Source organism: Perognathus longimembris, chromosome 10 (assembly GCF_023159225.1).
Source record: "Perognathus longimembris pacificus isolate PPM17 chromosome 10, ASM2315922v1, whole genome shotgun sequence".
Lineage (NCBI taxonomy): Eukaryota > Metazoa > Chordata > Mammalia > Rodentia > Heteromyidae > Perognathus > Perognathus longimembris.
Window position 1 is genome coordinate 4163943 of NC_063170.1, and position 15660 is coordinate 4179602.

Sequence of the window (15660 nt, forward strand, 5' to 3'; positions counted from 1 at the left end):
ATGAGAGATGGTGTGGGGGGGGGGGGCTCTCTGCCTTAAAGGGCAGAAAGCAAGTTCACCCCCGAAGCTTCCGTGTGACAAGCCTCTTGCACGGCTCCGGGACTCATCGGTCCCATCAGAGCACGTAGCCTGCAACACCCAGAACTCGGCTCTCCTTCCCCGCCTGGGAAAAACAACCACAAATAGCCCTTCTCTCCTGGCTGCTGGGATGGCCATTTCTGAGACCAGGGAGAACCGTCACACAGAAGAGGAAAAGGGGTGTTCTACGACCCCACAGACAAAGGCAGACACTCTGTAAGGACTGAGGAAATGCTGGCCAGCCACAGGAGAGTTCCGGGCGAGGCTTGTGGTCCCGGGCATGATGCAGACCCAGCGTCTCCCTCTCTAGCCCTGCCACCGGAGCCAAGTCATTCTACCCATCCCAGTGCTCGTCCTAGAGTGGGGATGGTCACACGAGTCCCTAAGGGCAGAGTAGCAAGGGACTGTCTGTCGACACAGGGGCCCCTCCTCTCCGAGAGCTGAGCTCCCCCTAGCCTGAAGCTTGCCTGAACAGAACCCAGGAGCCCTACCTGGCACCCAGCGCGGCTGGCTGCACTTTTAGTTACCAGGGTCGACAGTGTGCGTTGCTGTTTTCATTACTGAATTGGCTCGGGGCTTCAGAGCTTCCCACCTCACGGTGGCCAGAAAGCAGAGAGGAACTAGGGAAGGGCCAAGGACAAGGCCCCCCTCCCGGGGGCGCACCCTCCGGGACCTGCTTCCTCCCTCGGGGCCCTGCCTCCTCCGCTTCCCACCTCCTGCCAGTAACGCATCCATCACGGAATCAATACATTGATGAGGTCAGAGCCTCGGGACCCAGCCCCCTTCCCAAAGCCCGTTATCAGCCGGCAGCCAGTGAGCCTTCTGGGAACAGCTCGGACGCGGGCTGTGATACCGTAGTAGGAACTATTCGGTGGTGAATTACAGAAATAAGCCGCCTGCAAGTTTAATAAGGTAAGCGCCATTCTGAGGGGTGCAATCGGATCTGTACTGCCCAGATCTAGCTGACGGGGACGGAACACAAGGAAGAACTCTGGGGCGATGGTGGTCACTCTACACACCCAGCAGTTAAGATGTATGTGATTTTATCCTACGTTACAGCTTGAATGTTTAAAATGGAAAAAAAAAGTTTTACACAGGTTAATGGAAAGTGGAGATTTTATTTTATGTTTGGTGTAAAAAGCACGGGGCCTTGAACTCGGGGCCGCATGCTTTTTCTCACTTGGCTTTTTCACTCGAGGCTGGTGCTGCTCTACTATTGGAGCCGTACCTCCGCTTGCAGCTTTCTGGTGGTTAACTGGATACAGACGTCTCACAGACTTTTCTGCCTGGGCTTGCTCTGAACTACGATCATTAGATCCAGCCTGAGTAGCTAGGATTCCAGGTGTGAGCCCCCAGTGTCTGTCTGGGAATTTACTTTTTTTTTTTTTAAGTCCTCTTTGTCCTTTAGGTATATGCAATTTTTAAACGGCTCCTCTCTTGGGGCTCTCCTAGACCTAGGAAGTATTGGAACTGTAACTTGTACAAGCACTTAGGAGAACATGGCAGCTGAAGGGCTCGGTGGTCTGCCTCGGGGCTGACAGTTTAATACCAGACACACTGCAGGAACAAGGACATGCGAGCCAGATGTTCAGCAACACACTGGACAAACACATCCAAAGCAAGATGGACACAACAGAATACCACCCAGCAGCTAGTGTATAAGTGAACATGGTACTATGTAATAGCACAGGTAAGTCTGATAAACATAAATTTCAGCCACAGCTTAAGACTTCCAGTTGTTCCCGGACTTTGAACCACAATCCTCACATCTCCTGAGTAGCTAGGATTACAGATGTAGACACCATCGACCTGTTTGACCTGTGCCCCAGCCCTAGCCTCGCCAGGCCCACAACTCTGCCACCTCCTGGGAGGAAGCCAGAAGTCTTGCCAGGCATGAGGCAGAGTTGGAGGTCCTAGTCAGGCCAACTCCAGCAGTGTAGCCTAGAATCAGCCCCTCTGCTCGCTTGTGTCTTCCTGCAAGGCCAGCCGCACCCAGCGTGTGGCATCAAAGGCGCCCTGTATGACAGCCTCGGCTATGACAGGTGAATACACTGCTCTTCCTCTACTGCAGATACCTGTGAGAGCAAGGTGCTCCTCCCGAAGGCTGTCCAGCCCTCTGCCACTTGTTAGTTTCGATCCCAGAGCGCCCTGCTTTGGGCTAGAGGGTCCCCAGTGACCCCCTGAGAGGGGCCTGCACTGAGGCTGGAGACTGTGGCACCCATGGGGACAGGCAGTCTGAGCTCTTGAGGCCTCTACCCTTGGGCGGAGCACCCCTGAGGGCAAAGCTCCCGGCTAGACTTGGGACCAGCGAGGGTCTCCCCTCTCCCTGTCTCAGCCCAGCTAGCTCTGCGGAGGTCCGAGACTCCTTCCCGCAGAGCTGGAGGTGGGCTAGGCCCCTGCCCGTGGAGACAGCCCCCCTCCTTCCAGAGCTCTGCTCACTCCCTCTGATTCTTTTTTTTTTTTTTTTGGCCAGTCCTGGGCCTTGGACTCAGGGCCTGAGCACTGTCCCTGGCTTCTTCCCGCTCAAGGCCAGCACTCTGCCACCTGAGCCACAGCGCCCCTTCTGGCAGTTTTCCATATATGTGGTGCTGGGGAATCGAACCGAGAGCTTCATGTGTAGGAGGCAAGCGCTCTTGCCACTAGGCCATATTCCCAGCCCCTCCCTGGCTTCTTTTTTGCTCAAGGCTAGCACTCTGCCACTTGGGCCACAGAGACACTTCTGGCCATTTTCTGTATATGTGGTGCTGGGGAATTGAACCCAGGGCCTCATGTATACAAGTCAAGCACTTTTGCCACTAGGCCATATCCCCAGCCCACACTCCCTCCGATTCTTAAGACGTCACAAAGCCTTCTTTGACTGAGGGCCAGAAATGAATCTGATGGAATTCCCCCCTCTGGACCTGGGTGAGGTGGGCCTATCTATGGCTGGACCCCGAGGAAGTCTGAGGCCGAGTCCGGCTCTCCTGCTTCCCCTTGCTTCTTAGAGAGGACACTTGGAGGCCCCGTTACTCTACCATGGAGAGGACACGGGGGACCAACGACGTCTGTACAGGAGCTCCTTCGAACCTGAGACTGGACCTTAGCACAGACCACAGCCAAGGGCATCAAATGTGGACTCAGTATCACTCGATGAACCACGGGGGCCTAGAAGACGCTGAAGCAGGGGCGGCGGGATACGTCCACTCCCTCTGCAGTCCAGGTCTGCAGGCAGGGGCTCTGTGAAGGAGAGGTCTCCCTCGGGGTGAGTGCAGTTGACTCGCAATGTCTGTCTTGGGCTCACTGGGGCCTGAGACCTATTTACTATGTATGTAGCTCCTTTCCTCAAGGAACCTGTTCTCTAAAGGAAGGACCAGCAGCAGTGGGGTCCCACTGAAGCATGCTGCCGCCCTCAGACTGCAGTAGTGGCACTGTTAGGCGGCTCCTATCAGGCGCTGTAGGTCTGTTGGCATAGGTAGGTAGGCGCTGTTGGCATAGGTGGGCTGCAGTGCCACACAAGTTCAGTGGCACGGTCTGGGGCCCGGCCACGACTATGACAACAGCTGTGTAAGGACAGGTGACACCCGCAAGGGCGTTGGGAACGCGGGGCTGACAGTACAGAGAGGCTGCTGTCCTTGATGTGGAAAGCAGAGAGAAGAGAGGGAGGCCGCAGGGGAAGGAGGAGGCAGCCATACCATGGCTAGAGGGATAAGAGCGGGGGTCAGTGGGGTCCCTCTGGTAACCTTGGCTCTCCCTCAGGGGACCCCCGGGACTGTACAGGTTGAGCCCAGTGAGAACCACACAGGACAGCCTGTGCAGCAAGCGGAAGCCCGGGGGTACAGTCCTGCAGTGTGTCGGGGCTGGTGTGGAAGTGGGTGGGACTGACCGTGGTTGGGCTGATGGGGCGGGGGGGGGGGTGATGCTAGGTGACAGGCACTCCACAGTGAGAAACAAGGCTGGCAGGCCCAAGGTTAACTGTATAATCCCAATGCCTGCAAGCTGTGGAGAGGCCCTGCACACCCCGGGCAGGTGGAGGAGGGATGGGGGTGGGGGGAGAAGAGGGGAAGGGGGAGGACCTTCTGGAGCAGGGAACCCAAACAGCGGCTGGCCTCTGGCAAGGGCCGAAGGGGCCAGGGGCTGGGCCCCAACGCGTAATGAGAGAGGTCAGAGGCCGCCTGGCCTCACCGATGTCCCTCGTCCTCTCAGACTCTTGGTTCCCCATCTACAAGACCGGAGAGTGACAACGGCCGCACAGAACCGTCTGGGGGTCAAGGGAGCAGACGTGACGGGCTGCTGGCACGAGGGAAGCTCGTGAACCCAGAGGTGCTCCACGCAGTGCTCTTTCCTCTCCTCTCCGACACTGAACACCGCCGCCATGTTCTTCGTCCTCTCTTCCCCCCACCCCCCACCCCGCGAGACACAGAGGTCTGGCTGAGTGACTGCCCCAGGGGCTTGGAGAAGCCTGTTTGGGGGGCAGCGGGCAGCCAACCACAGAGGAGGCGAGAGGACACTGGGGCTCTCCCCAAGCCAAGTGTACTCCGGGCTGGCGGCTCCTGCCTTACCCACAGGCTGTGCCCTGCTCCAGCGCAGCCCCCTCCCCTTCCTGGGGCTGCTCGCAGTGACCCAGATCCCTGGGGATAAAATCGTCCTGGATTCCAAGACTTCGGCGTGGTGGCTCGGGGAGGCCCGTCTGGGGGCCGCTCGCGTCCCAGCTGCGCGGAGCAGGTGCAGCGGGCTCTGGGCCCCACGGCGGCGCTGAGCCTGGGCCGGCAGCACGCGCCCGGCACGCCCACCCCTCGCCGCGAGGCTGCGCACACGGGGCGCCCTCCGAATCCCGGGAAGAGGAACGGGCCGAGCCCCCCGCAGCCTGGACGCACGCTGGCCCTTGGCTGACAGAGCTGGCTGTCCCCCGACAGCCTGTGTGCACACACACACGGCTGCTTGTCCCCCCAGGACCTGGCCTGTGCATCTCCAACCCCCCCCCCCACCACCGGGACTGGCCTCGGGAGCCCAGCACCCACACCCCCAGAGCCACCCTCCCAGGGAGCCCTGGAGGGGGCTGGGAGAGCCCAGATCACCTGTCCCACCCGCCAGAGCAGCCCAAGCCCATCCTTCTTCCGGGACGGTCAGGCCCCGGGCCTCCCGGACTTCCCCGAGCCCCACTGGCCGAGGGCAGAACAAAGCCAGGTTGCCCGGGGAAAGGAGGAGGGCAGGAGGGGCCTCAAAGCGGCCGCTCTGCCCACAGACCCACCCACCTGCCAGTGAACAGGACTTCTTTGGGGACCGTTTTACACACACACAGGGCTCGGCACCGAGGACGGGAGGCCATGAGGGCAGAGCACACGGGGGTGCTGAGCTAAGTCCACGGAGGTGACCGGCACCACAGGGGCGCCCCGCTCACCCTGCCCTGCGCCTCGCCCCCGCGGTGGCTGCGGTTCAGGCCCTCGGCTGGCTCCTCTCCGCCGTCCACCCAGGGGGCTGCTGGTCCTCTGCCTGCTCTGGAAATGGAACACTGCAGGGCAGGGGCGGACGGGACAGGGCTGAGTTTGGAAAACTCATGGTGTTGTAGTAACTAAGACTTTCAGCCAGTAAAGAGCTGATGGGGTCCCCCGGGGAGCCACTGTCCCCGGGGGACCCCCACATGCCAGGACAAGTCCAGGAAAGGCTGAGCCAGCGGACCTAGCTCGGAGGAGCACACGCTTTATGGTCAGAAGAACGCAACCTGCACGTGCGTGTGCTACGGCCACGGCATCAGTGTTTGGAAACATCTAGAAACAGTAAGAATCCACGCTGAAACTGAGCCATTTCTAAAAGCCCCCAATCTCGATGTTGTAGTAACTAAAGAGAGAAAAGGATTTTTAACAAAAAGGGAAATGTAGAGGGGGGAAAGGCTAAAGGAGAAGGCCACGTCCTGCGTGGGCTGATGAATTCCGATCTCAGAGACAGACGCTGGTCAAGGAGGCAGGATAGGCCGGTTGCCGTGAAACTACGAAAACCGACTGACCCCTCTGAGCCTTGGTCCCTTCATCATTTGCTGCATGACAATGAACCAGAGAGCAGCCGGTAGGCATTGTAGCCGCTCAGTCACTCAGCTGGATGCACGCGTGCTAGGATCTGCCTAGACCAGGACAATAAGCTTCAGAACCAGGCCTCCCGGAGCATTTTGCTAGCCAAAACAACCTCTACAACACCAAATGCTTCTTTGCCCCGGCCCTCACCAGAGCCAGGTAGCCAAGAGCCACAGTTCAGCCCAGCGGCTACCACTGAGATGCCACTGCCACCTGGTGGAGACACTCCTGAATCACCGGGGGCAACTGGGAAAGGGAGAAACGGCAAGCCTGAGTCTCAGGGAACACTACCCTGGGGCCGGGGACCTGCCGGTCTCTGAAAGCTTTGACTCAGCCTTTTCTGGATGCTTAAAAAAAAAAAAAAGACGCAAGCACAATTGAGCCGAGCCATCCAGATGTTCTGGACAGTGGCTAGAGCCTGCAGGGCCCAGTTGTGGCCTTGTCTGCATCCTTGACGTGAGGCTCCCGGTCGAGTCCGTTTCCTGTGCCACCTTGGTCACAGCCGAGTTACACCACCGCTTCTCTCAAGCAGCGTCACGAACGGCCGCAGACGGCCGCCGAGGAAAAGGCTGACCGCGCGCGAGAAGGCGGCAGGCCACCTTCTGGATGACCGAGGGCGGTGGGTCTCCAGGCGCCTCCCTCCCGACCTGAGCTCCCGTCCTGCCCCTGGCTGCAGACTGTGACCGCCAGGGACGACACACACGGTACTGACGAGGCAGTCGCGGTCCGGGTGGTGTATCAGCCACGTGCTGTCGTGAGGGTGTGTGACTGCCATCCTCCCCACCCCCGTCACCGCCCCTCCAACGGTGAACGCCTGGGTGGCCCTGGGACGCACGGACGCTCTCCACACGGAAACCAAGTTCTCACGCTCTCACCTGCCACCTGGGCCTCCTGACCCCACCAGATGCCAGACTCAGACGCTCTGGCCCCGTCCCGGCCTCTCGGGCCTGCAGGCTGGGCCCCGCCCCGCCCCTCCACGCTGCAGGAGCGGCGGCGGACTTCACGGACCTGTCACCGCGTCGCACGCCTCCGCTGGCCGTGGCCAGCTCCCGGCACACAGTAGGAGCTCGAGAAATGCGGGTTCGGCTTGGTACCTCGCGTGAGGCTTCTGCCCGTGGGCACAAGGCAAGAGTGCCTCTGGCTGACGCGGAGGAGAAAAGCACCCCTCTGAGACCCGAGTGTGGCTATCCAGGTGTCTCTCTCCTCCATCCGTCGGTGGCGAGCCCGAGGGAGCGGGGGACGCCAAGTGTGCCCGGGCCTCCCGCACGTGCCAGCTTCCGAGGCTGGCCCGCTCCCTACAGCGGCGGCGACCGGTGACATCCACCCTATCACGGCGGGTTCCACAGGCACGGTCAGAAGGCAGCGGGGCAGGGCGGGGAAGAGCCTCCCGTGGGCGCCGCTCCCTCCCACCGCCAGCGCCACGGATCCCACCGGACGCCCAAGGAGCAGAGGATCTTCCTCGGGGGAGCTGGCCTTGGCCTTGGAAGTGACCAGCACGGGCCTGGAGGGCCACGGGCACGCCCCACGGAGTGCGAACGGAGAGCCAGACACAGAAGGGGGGTGGGCGCGGGAGCACAGCTCGGGAGTTAGCCTCGCACGAGCTTGGCTGTGCACCCTTTGAGCGTGACGTTCCACACAATTCCTCGAGCCCCCGGGCCCGGCCGTCCAGGACGACGGGACAGAGCAGAGCCCCTGCCTGGATCGCCAGGAAGACCGAGGCCCCTGAGTGACAAGCGACTGACCAGCTGGCTCGGAGCCGCCACCAGCCAGGCCCGGACTCACCTTCCACTGCAGAGAATGGAACCACTGGTCTCGCAGGTAGCTGTTGGCAGCCTGTAACAAGAACAGGAAAAATCTGGTCACCGGCTTGGCTCATCTCAAAGCAGCTCGGGCCCAACGCAAGCCCTCACCCCTGTCTGCCTTGAGTGGGATCTGCTGAAGAGCTGTACACCAGATTGCAACGGACGGACGGGGGGGCGTGGAATTATCGAGAGAGAGAGAAAGAGACACAGCCTCCCTCCCCCTGCCACGGAAGCAGCAATGTCCCAGGTGCTGCGAGCACCGGCGACACTCAAGCAGACCCACGGTGGACACGGAACACGGGCGAGGAAGAACCCTCCGCGGCTTCGGGGCCGCTTGTCTGCTCTGCCTGCACTGGCTTGCACACAGCCTGGAGACCGTGCGGGGAGTGCTCTGCTGTGCTCCGTCCCCTCAGGTCCCGCCTGGAAGGCCACTTCCCCAGAGTGGCAGGTCCCTCCGCTGCTCACCCTGTCCTGCCAGCGCCTGCCCGGCTCTCCTCTAGTGACCGTGGCCCGGCGAGGTGAGGAAACACGGTCTGACTGACGCGCCACAGAGCCCGTGAAACCCAGAGCAATGTTTGCTGATGGCTGGCGAGCTGAGGAGCTGGGCGAATGACCGCATGCATGCATGTGGCACTGGGCCAGGAAGCAGGAACGGATGCATGGGTGAAGAAGTGCATGGACGGATGCATGCCTGCCTGCGTGGATGGGTAGACGGATGGACGGGAGGGGGGGAGATCGGGGGGAGGTGGTTGGATGTATGCTCAGGTAGGTGGCTGGACGATCCGATGGACGAATGCATGAGTGGGCAGACAGATGCATGGATACATGAATGCGCGGTGGGCAGGTGAGTAGAAATGCGTGGGTGGAGGGTGGCTACATGGGTGGGTGGAAGGATGAGTGGTGCATCACTATACTCATTCAGTCATTCAACAAGGTTCCATAAGAAATGATGTAACTTTAAAAGAACTCTCTAGTCTAGATAACCTTCCTTCGCCTGCAAGTATTTGACTGTGGCTCTAGAAATGGCTACGTTAGTGCTGACCAGATGCAGGGCTAGCTGTCCACCGACGGCCATCGGAGCCCCAAACAGCCAAGGAGACTGGTTGTGGGTCCCAGGGAGCTCCCCCCCCCCGCCCCACGGCCTTGGGTCACTCAGCGGTTCCAGGCTGCCCCTCGGGTGCCCCCCTCCCCCCAGGAGCGGGCGCGCCATGTGCCGGGATCCGCGGGACGCAGGACTTGGGCTGGGTCTCACGCTTCCCCTTGGCAGCGCCTCTGAGGCAGGGGAGGAAGGACCTGGCACCCGGAGGCCACGCCCTCGAGACAGACTGGCTCCCTTCCCTCAAGGGCAGGGGGCGGCGATGGACCCCGTCGGGCTGTGTCCAGGGTGGGCAGAGACTGCCGGGCGTCCTCGGAGTTCCAGGGGACGTGCACTCGGCTGGGCCTTTTTTTTATTTTGCAAAGTGGCCCCTGCCACCTGGCTGGCAGCAGAGAGGGGCAGGACCACCCAGCCAAGGGGGTGCCGGGGCCCCTCAGACAATCCATTAGAATACAGGAAGGAGCCCCAGCCCGCCAGCCTGCCCCTGCCCCTGCCGAGGGGCCTTCCCGGGCAGCCTCCCCGTGATAAATCTCTCAAGGGCTGCTTCCAGGCACATTCTGCCCAATTTCCTCTGTGAAAGCTGCCAAGTTCTGTCTCATTGTTACATTGTCTCAGAGGTGAGAAAAACAGTGAGAGCACTGCGGGTGACCGTTCCCAAGTCCAGGCTCCTGGCCCGGCTCTGGGGGGAAAACAGCAGTGTGTGCAGCCCGCCCGGAAAGGCCTTGTTCTCTGGCTTCCAGTAAGAAGGGAACCCACCCTGTCCCAGCCAGCTGCCAGCCTCCAGCGGGGCTTCCAGAACCAGAGACGAGGAAAGCCAGGTCATTGATGCAAATGTCCAGAAAGCTGCAGACACGGTCCCGGAGGAGGAGGCCCTCCCGCCCAGCTGGGAACCCAACCGGGGCAGAACCCGCCCAAAGGCAGTCCGCGCCGGATCCCGGGTGCCGAGTGCCCCACCCGGGACCAGGGAGGCGCCCCAAGACGCCTGCCTGCGTTACACCCCGTTTATGTGCTTATGGGGCTGGCCGCCTCATGATGAAATGCCGGCGGAAAGGATATTGAGGGAGGAAAGAAAATAAATTGGTCCTTTCTGCCGCCAGAGATGCTGACGGCCAGGCGCTAGGGGAGCTCGTGCTGAATCAACCCACACGGCATCGACAAGTGTGGCTGGCGGTGGCGGGCTGCACGGCGGGCCCGGCAGGCTCGCTCCCGGTCTCCACGCTGGGGGGAAGGGGTGTGGTGCAATGCCCACTCGAGTCTTCCCAGAACGACCGGGTCGGCCCCGAGGTCTGCCTGCCAGGGGCACGGATTCAAATTCCAGCGGAGCAGGGGCTCTGTGAGGAAGCCCCTTGAAGAAAGGCGAGACGAGGAGGAGGGAGGAGGGGGGGGGGGAGGGAGGCAGGCAGAATGACAGAACCAGACAAGAGAAATAGAATGTGCAGTGGGAGGAGGAAGAAAAGATGGAGAAGTGAGGGGGGGGGAGGAAGTCAAGAGAGAAAGGATCCGAGATGGAGGAAATCAGACAGGTACCGCCGCAGAGCACCTGAGAGATGGGAAAATCAGCAAGCGGCAGGGTAGGCGGGTCCCTGCCTCTGTGGGCTCCAAGGCGCCCGACACCCCCTTTCCCCCAGGGGGAGGGCTAGGCCTGTGCTTAGACACGGCAAGACAGGGAGAGGCATAAAGAGACCGTACCAGGCCAAGCGCCTAGGAGAGGTACATGGAAAGGAGTGTGCACCCCACCCCGCCCCCGAACTGCCCACGCAGGCCGACACCGCAGCCGCCCGCCGGGCGTGGCGCTGGGCCCCGGCTGCCGTGATCCCCGGGACAGAGGAGGCAGAGCGCAAGCCGTCGCGTGCAGGCCCCCCCACCCCCCACCCCGCCCCCCGCCGCCAGCAGGGAAGGCCTGGGCCTGGCCACGGGGGCGGCTCTCGGAGTCCGTGTGGCACCCGTGGAGCAAGGCCTCGCCGCCGCCACTATTACAAACGCAACGTGAGCAAAGCGCCTGGCGCCCGAGGGCCAGGTGTCTCCCGGGCTGGAGCCCGTCTCCCCGCCAGCTGCACACACCGAGGATCATGGGAGGGGAGGGGACCCGGCGGGGGCAGGACGGGCGTGGAGACGGGAGCTGGCCCAGGGCCACTGCCCCGGGCTGCGGCCGTCCACGCACGGGGCAGAGCTGCACCCACCTGGGCTCCCGGGGACTGCGGAAGGCTGCTGCGTTGTTGCTCCGCCAAGCTAAATCTGCTCTGGATCTCGAGCTGCCGGCCTCCCTCTTCTCTCCTCCTCCACCTCTGCAGATCCTGCCTCTGACTATGCATCCACCGAGTAGGGTTGGCAGGCGAGGGGGGTGCTGGGGAAGCCAGAGGCCCGCCCGCCCGCAGCACCGGCCCCATAGCGGGAGCTCTGACGCACAGCACTGCCTACTGCAGCCGTCCAGGACAGTCATTACTGTTGGGCTCCCGGCCATGGCCAGGTTATAGGAACATTCCAGGCCCTGACCGGCATCCTGTGTCCCGGCAGCCCCGCAGCCCCGCTGCTCAGGGTGAGTGGTGGCGTCCTGGCCCTCCTCAACCATCCCAGGGCCAAGAGGACCTCCCATGCCAGAGTCGTGAGCTCCAGTCCCAGGCGGAATGGGGCCGGGGCCTCCCTTCCCTCCCCAGTGGTGTCTAGTCTCCTTCTTGTGTCCCCGTGTTCCTTACAATGCGGCTCTGCGCGTGTAACCACACACATCTGTCTAGGGTCCCTTCTACCCTTTCAGCGCTTTCAGCGGCTGCCTCTGGCCCTCGGGATAGCCTGCCACTTCCGCCTTTGGAGAACGGACCAGTGTGCTCTGGACACAGCCACAGGCCCCAAAGGCGGCCCTCCACCCAGCCACACCCCAGCCGGTTCCCCGTATCCCCCCACCAGACGGCGCGCCCCCAGCCCCGGCGCACCCCCACTCAGCCCTGTGTGCCCAGAGTGAATGCCGACCGGTCCCTGGGGAGCCTGCTCTGGCACCCTGAGGCTGACTGAGTCACTGCCCTCCTCGTGGGCCCTGGTCCTCGGGGACAGGCCTCTCGTTCAGCCACCGGCTTCTGCGATCATTTGTTTATGGCCGGGCCTCCCTGGAGGCTCCGCAGGCCTTGCAAGTGTGCAGCCTCTCCAGCACAGGCTCCTGGGCCTGCCTGCCTCTGCCGGCTACCACCGCCCAGCCTCCACCCGGGGGGACCCGGGGCACCCCACCCCGGCGTGGACGGCGCTCCGTGCTGCCGTCGTCGGACAGCACGGCAAGGAGGGGGGAGGAAGGGGCAGGCAGGTGGGGCTGGAGGGGACAGGGTGGGGTGGGTGGGGTCTTCCCTGTCCTCCAACAGCCGTTTTCTCCATGACGCCTGGGCCGGCCTGTTTGGGATCACAGCCTGTATCCCAAGCTAGTGGCCACATGGTTCGTTGGGGTTTAAACTGAGCGCCTCACACTTTCTAGGCAGGTGCTCTACTCTCTGGCTGCATACCCCACGATAGTGGCCACTGGAAGCAGGTTTCAGGCCTCCCAGTGAAGCAACATGCAGACGCAGAGCCAGGAAGTGGAAAGAGGGAGAAGAGAGAGGGAGAGAGAGAGACTCCCTGAAGACTAATGCCATCATGACTCCTGGATCGGGTGATGCCTGAAACCCTCTCCTGTACTTCCTTCCCATGTGTTTCAACAGTTACAGCATTGCAGTTTCCTGTTGCTTCACCAGTTTGAATGTTTGTGTCTGTCATTGTCAACTGCAAGTCCTGACTAGTTCACAGATCCACACGTTCCTCTTCCTAGAAGAGAGACTGCACTGCCATTGGTTTCCAGAATCGACCAAGAATAAGAAACCACCTCGTCCTCCTAAGATGCAAAGGCAGCACTTGTAGTTCATCTGCTTCTGGTTCTCTAAGGCCTAGCAAGGAGGCCGCATGCCTCATTTCCCCATTTGCCAATGGAATTCACATAACTCAGTTCTTGGGTTCAAGAGCAAATATCTAGGCAGTGAGGGCACACAGAAGGAGCTCAACCTTTGCGATCCTTTCCTCTTCTTCCTCCGCCCCTCCCCCTCCTCCGCCCCCTCCCCAGGGTGCTCCATTTATGCCTTTCTTACACCTCGTGGTAAGCACCCTTACCAGCTGTTTCTGAGTCAAGACAGGGCAGGGTAGTGACCCACTGCGGTCCAGGGCCAGGGGGAGCAGGAACTGGAGGGAGGAAGGACGGGGAAGGAGGGAGGAGGGAGAGAAAGTGCTGGCTCATGCTGGCTCCTCCTACCTGCAGCAGGACGGTCCCCCCCGGGATGGTGAGCTGTAAACAGTACTTCGGAGCGTTCTCCCAGGACAGCAGCTGAACATCTTCAATGGCGCTGTAGGAGACTGAGTTTTCCATGTACCCAGTGGGCTGCAGAGAGGAAGAACAACACACACACAGGTCAGACGTGCAGGCTGGGCACAGAGGCTCCGAAACCGGGTCGCAGGGGGGCCCCAACCCCTGCTGGCTGACACAGTCCGGCGGAGAAGGGCCCTGGAGGCAATCACTGCTCGCAGGTGTAGCGTGCAGACAAACTAGGGACCCCCGGAAGAAAAGGATCGGGGAAATGTCCCCAGCATTCAGGCCCAGGCCCTGCGTCCTTCATCGGCAACAGGCCACCATTATCACCTCCCACCCAGAAAGCAGCAGCTGGGTCCCCTCTGCTGCCTTTGCCTCTCCCCTTCCTCCAGGCCTGTCCCCCTCTGTCCCAAGACACACACCCTCCGTTGGGCACCCAGAGCTGAGGACCAAGATCACAACCCCCACGCTTGCACACGCCACATCCTTCTGGGGCTCGCAGTGGCCTGGCACACGGGGCCTCTGACTGGTCCCCAGGGTGCGGCCGTGTGGCCTGATCGCAGACCAAGCTGGATATCCAGATGTCAGGTTTTCTGAGCACCTGAGCTGGAAGCCTACAAGCTTCTATTTCCCACAACCCCCCTGGAGACTAAGGCCAAGCCATGGGTCCAGAGTTCCTCCTCCTGAACATGGCCAGCGACGACCTGTGAGTCCACTGCTTCTCGTGACCCTTCTGGGTTCACAAAGCGGTGTGGATCAGAAGTTGCCAGGAAGGCTTTGTCCAAAAAAGCTACCCATGAACGTGTTTTAAAGAAGTACAGATTGCTTTCGCGCTGCCTGAAATAGCCTGGCCCAAAGGCATGGAAGCACATGTTTGAGCCGCTTAGTGTGCCCTTAAGCACGCGAATGCACTTCCCTAGGCCAGGTTCCTCTCATGAGGAGATCAGGAATTTACTCAACAGCATTGTGGGAAGCGTCAAAGGAGGTTGAATTTGTCATGGGCTTGGTAATCAGTGCAGCACCCGAACACAGTGAAAATATTCATAAAAGGACATATTGTGAAAAAAGACCAAACTTGGGCTGGGAATGTGGCTTGGTGGTAGAGTGCTCGCTTAGCATGCATGAAACACTGGGTTCGATTCCTCAGCACCTCATAAACAGAAAGAGCCAGAGGCGGCGCTGTGGCTCAAGAGATAGAGTGCTGGCCTTGAGCAAAAAGAAGCCAAGGATAGTGCTTAGACCCTGAGTCCCAAGCCCAAGGACTGGCCAAAACAAAAAAGACCAAACTTCATTTTGGGGGTCTTCCTCCCCCAAATTCAGATAGACAATAACTGAAAGATGTTCCCCACACACCTGCGCAGAATTCACCAAAACAAGGAGAGCACGAGCAATGGAATGTCTCAAACAAACCACAACAACAAAAGCGGAGTTCCTGCTGCCAACCCTTCCAAAAGTAACTAAGCCATGGTTAAGGAGAAAGGGTACTCCAACACAGCTGCTGACACCAAAGCCCTGCCGTGCTCACCTCCAAAGAGGAGACACAGGAAGACACCTGGCCCTTTGCAAAGCCCTCCTATTTAAGAAGAGGCGTAAAATCAAGTATTTGCACTGACTCCGAGTATTTGTGCACACTGCATGGGCATGCCTATGTGTGCACGTGTGTTTTTGAACTCAGAGCCTTGTACATGCTCTGCTTTGTGGCTTTCAGATGGCACTCTACCACTTGCATCATGCCTCCCGTCTGGCTTTTTTGCTGGTTAATGGGAGATAAGTCTCACAAGTTTCTCTGCCTGGGCTGGCTTCGAATACATGATCCTCAAGGGCTCAGCCTCCTTAAGCATGAGCCATCAGCACCTGATCGAACTTATTCCCTGCACTATTTAGGTTGGCTGGCTTTGGATTTTGACTTCCCTCTGCATTCTGCTTCATGATGGTGTCTCTGGTCTTGGGTTTTTTAGTTTCAGGTTCTATAGACTCGTACATGGCTGCTACTCCCGTGTGTCTCTTCTTGAGTACTAGTTTACTCCTGGGCAGGGAACATACAAAGTCAGAGTGCCAACATCTGAATTCCCTCAAGACTGAGAGGCAGTGAGGCCCGAGGGAGGAGTTGGAACAGGTCCCTAGACACTGCCCCTGCCTCTGTACTTGGGCCCACAAGGTAGCGGGAAGCGGAGGGTGACTCCGCAGGCTGGTCTCTCTTTTCATCTTGTCTTCTGCTTGGAGCCACTCACCTGGAGGAGTCCGACAGGACTGTCTCCTACGGGGTACCAGAGGCCGTCCGTGCGGCAAGGCCACGCCTGGCCAGTCCCAGGAGGACAGGCCGGGCAG

The 15660-nt window shown here is 60.4% G+C and overlaps 1 protein-coding gene across 1 annotated transcript in view; it reads right to left on the reverse strand.

Annotated features, from left to right (window-relative positions):
* LOC125358139 (c-Maf inducing protein) overlaps positions 1 to 15660 on the reverse strand; it is a 139244-nt gene that overhangs the window by 38009 nt on the left and 85575 nt on the right. The window contains 2 exon segments of the mRNA XM_048355048.1: positions 7905 to 7955; positions 13279 to 13404. Coding sequence (XP_048211005.1) covers positions 7905 to 7955; positions 13279 to 13404 — 177 coding nt within the window.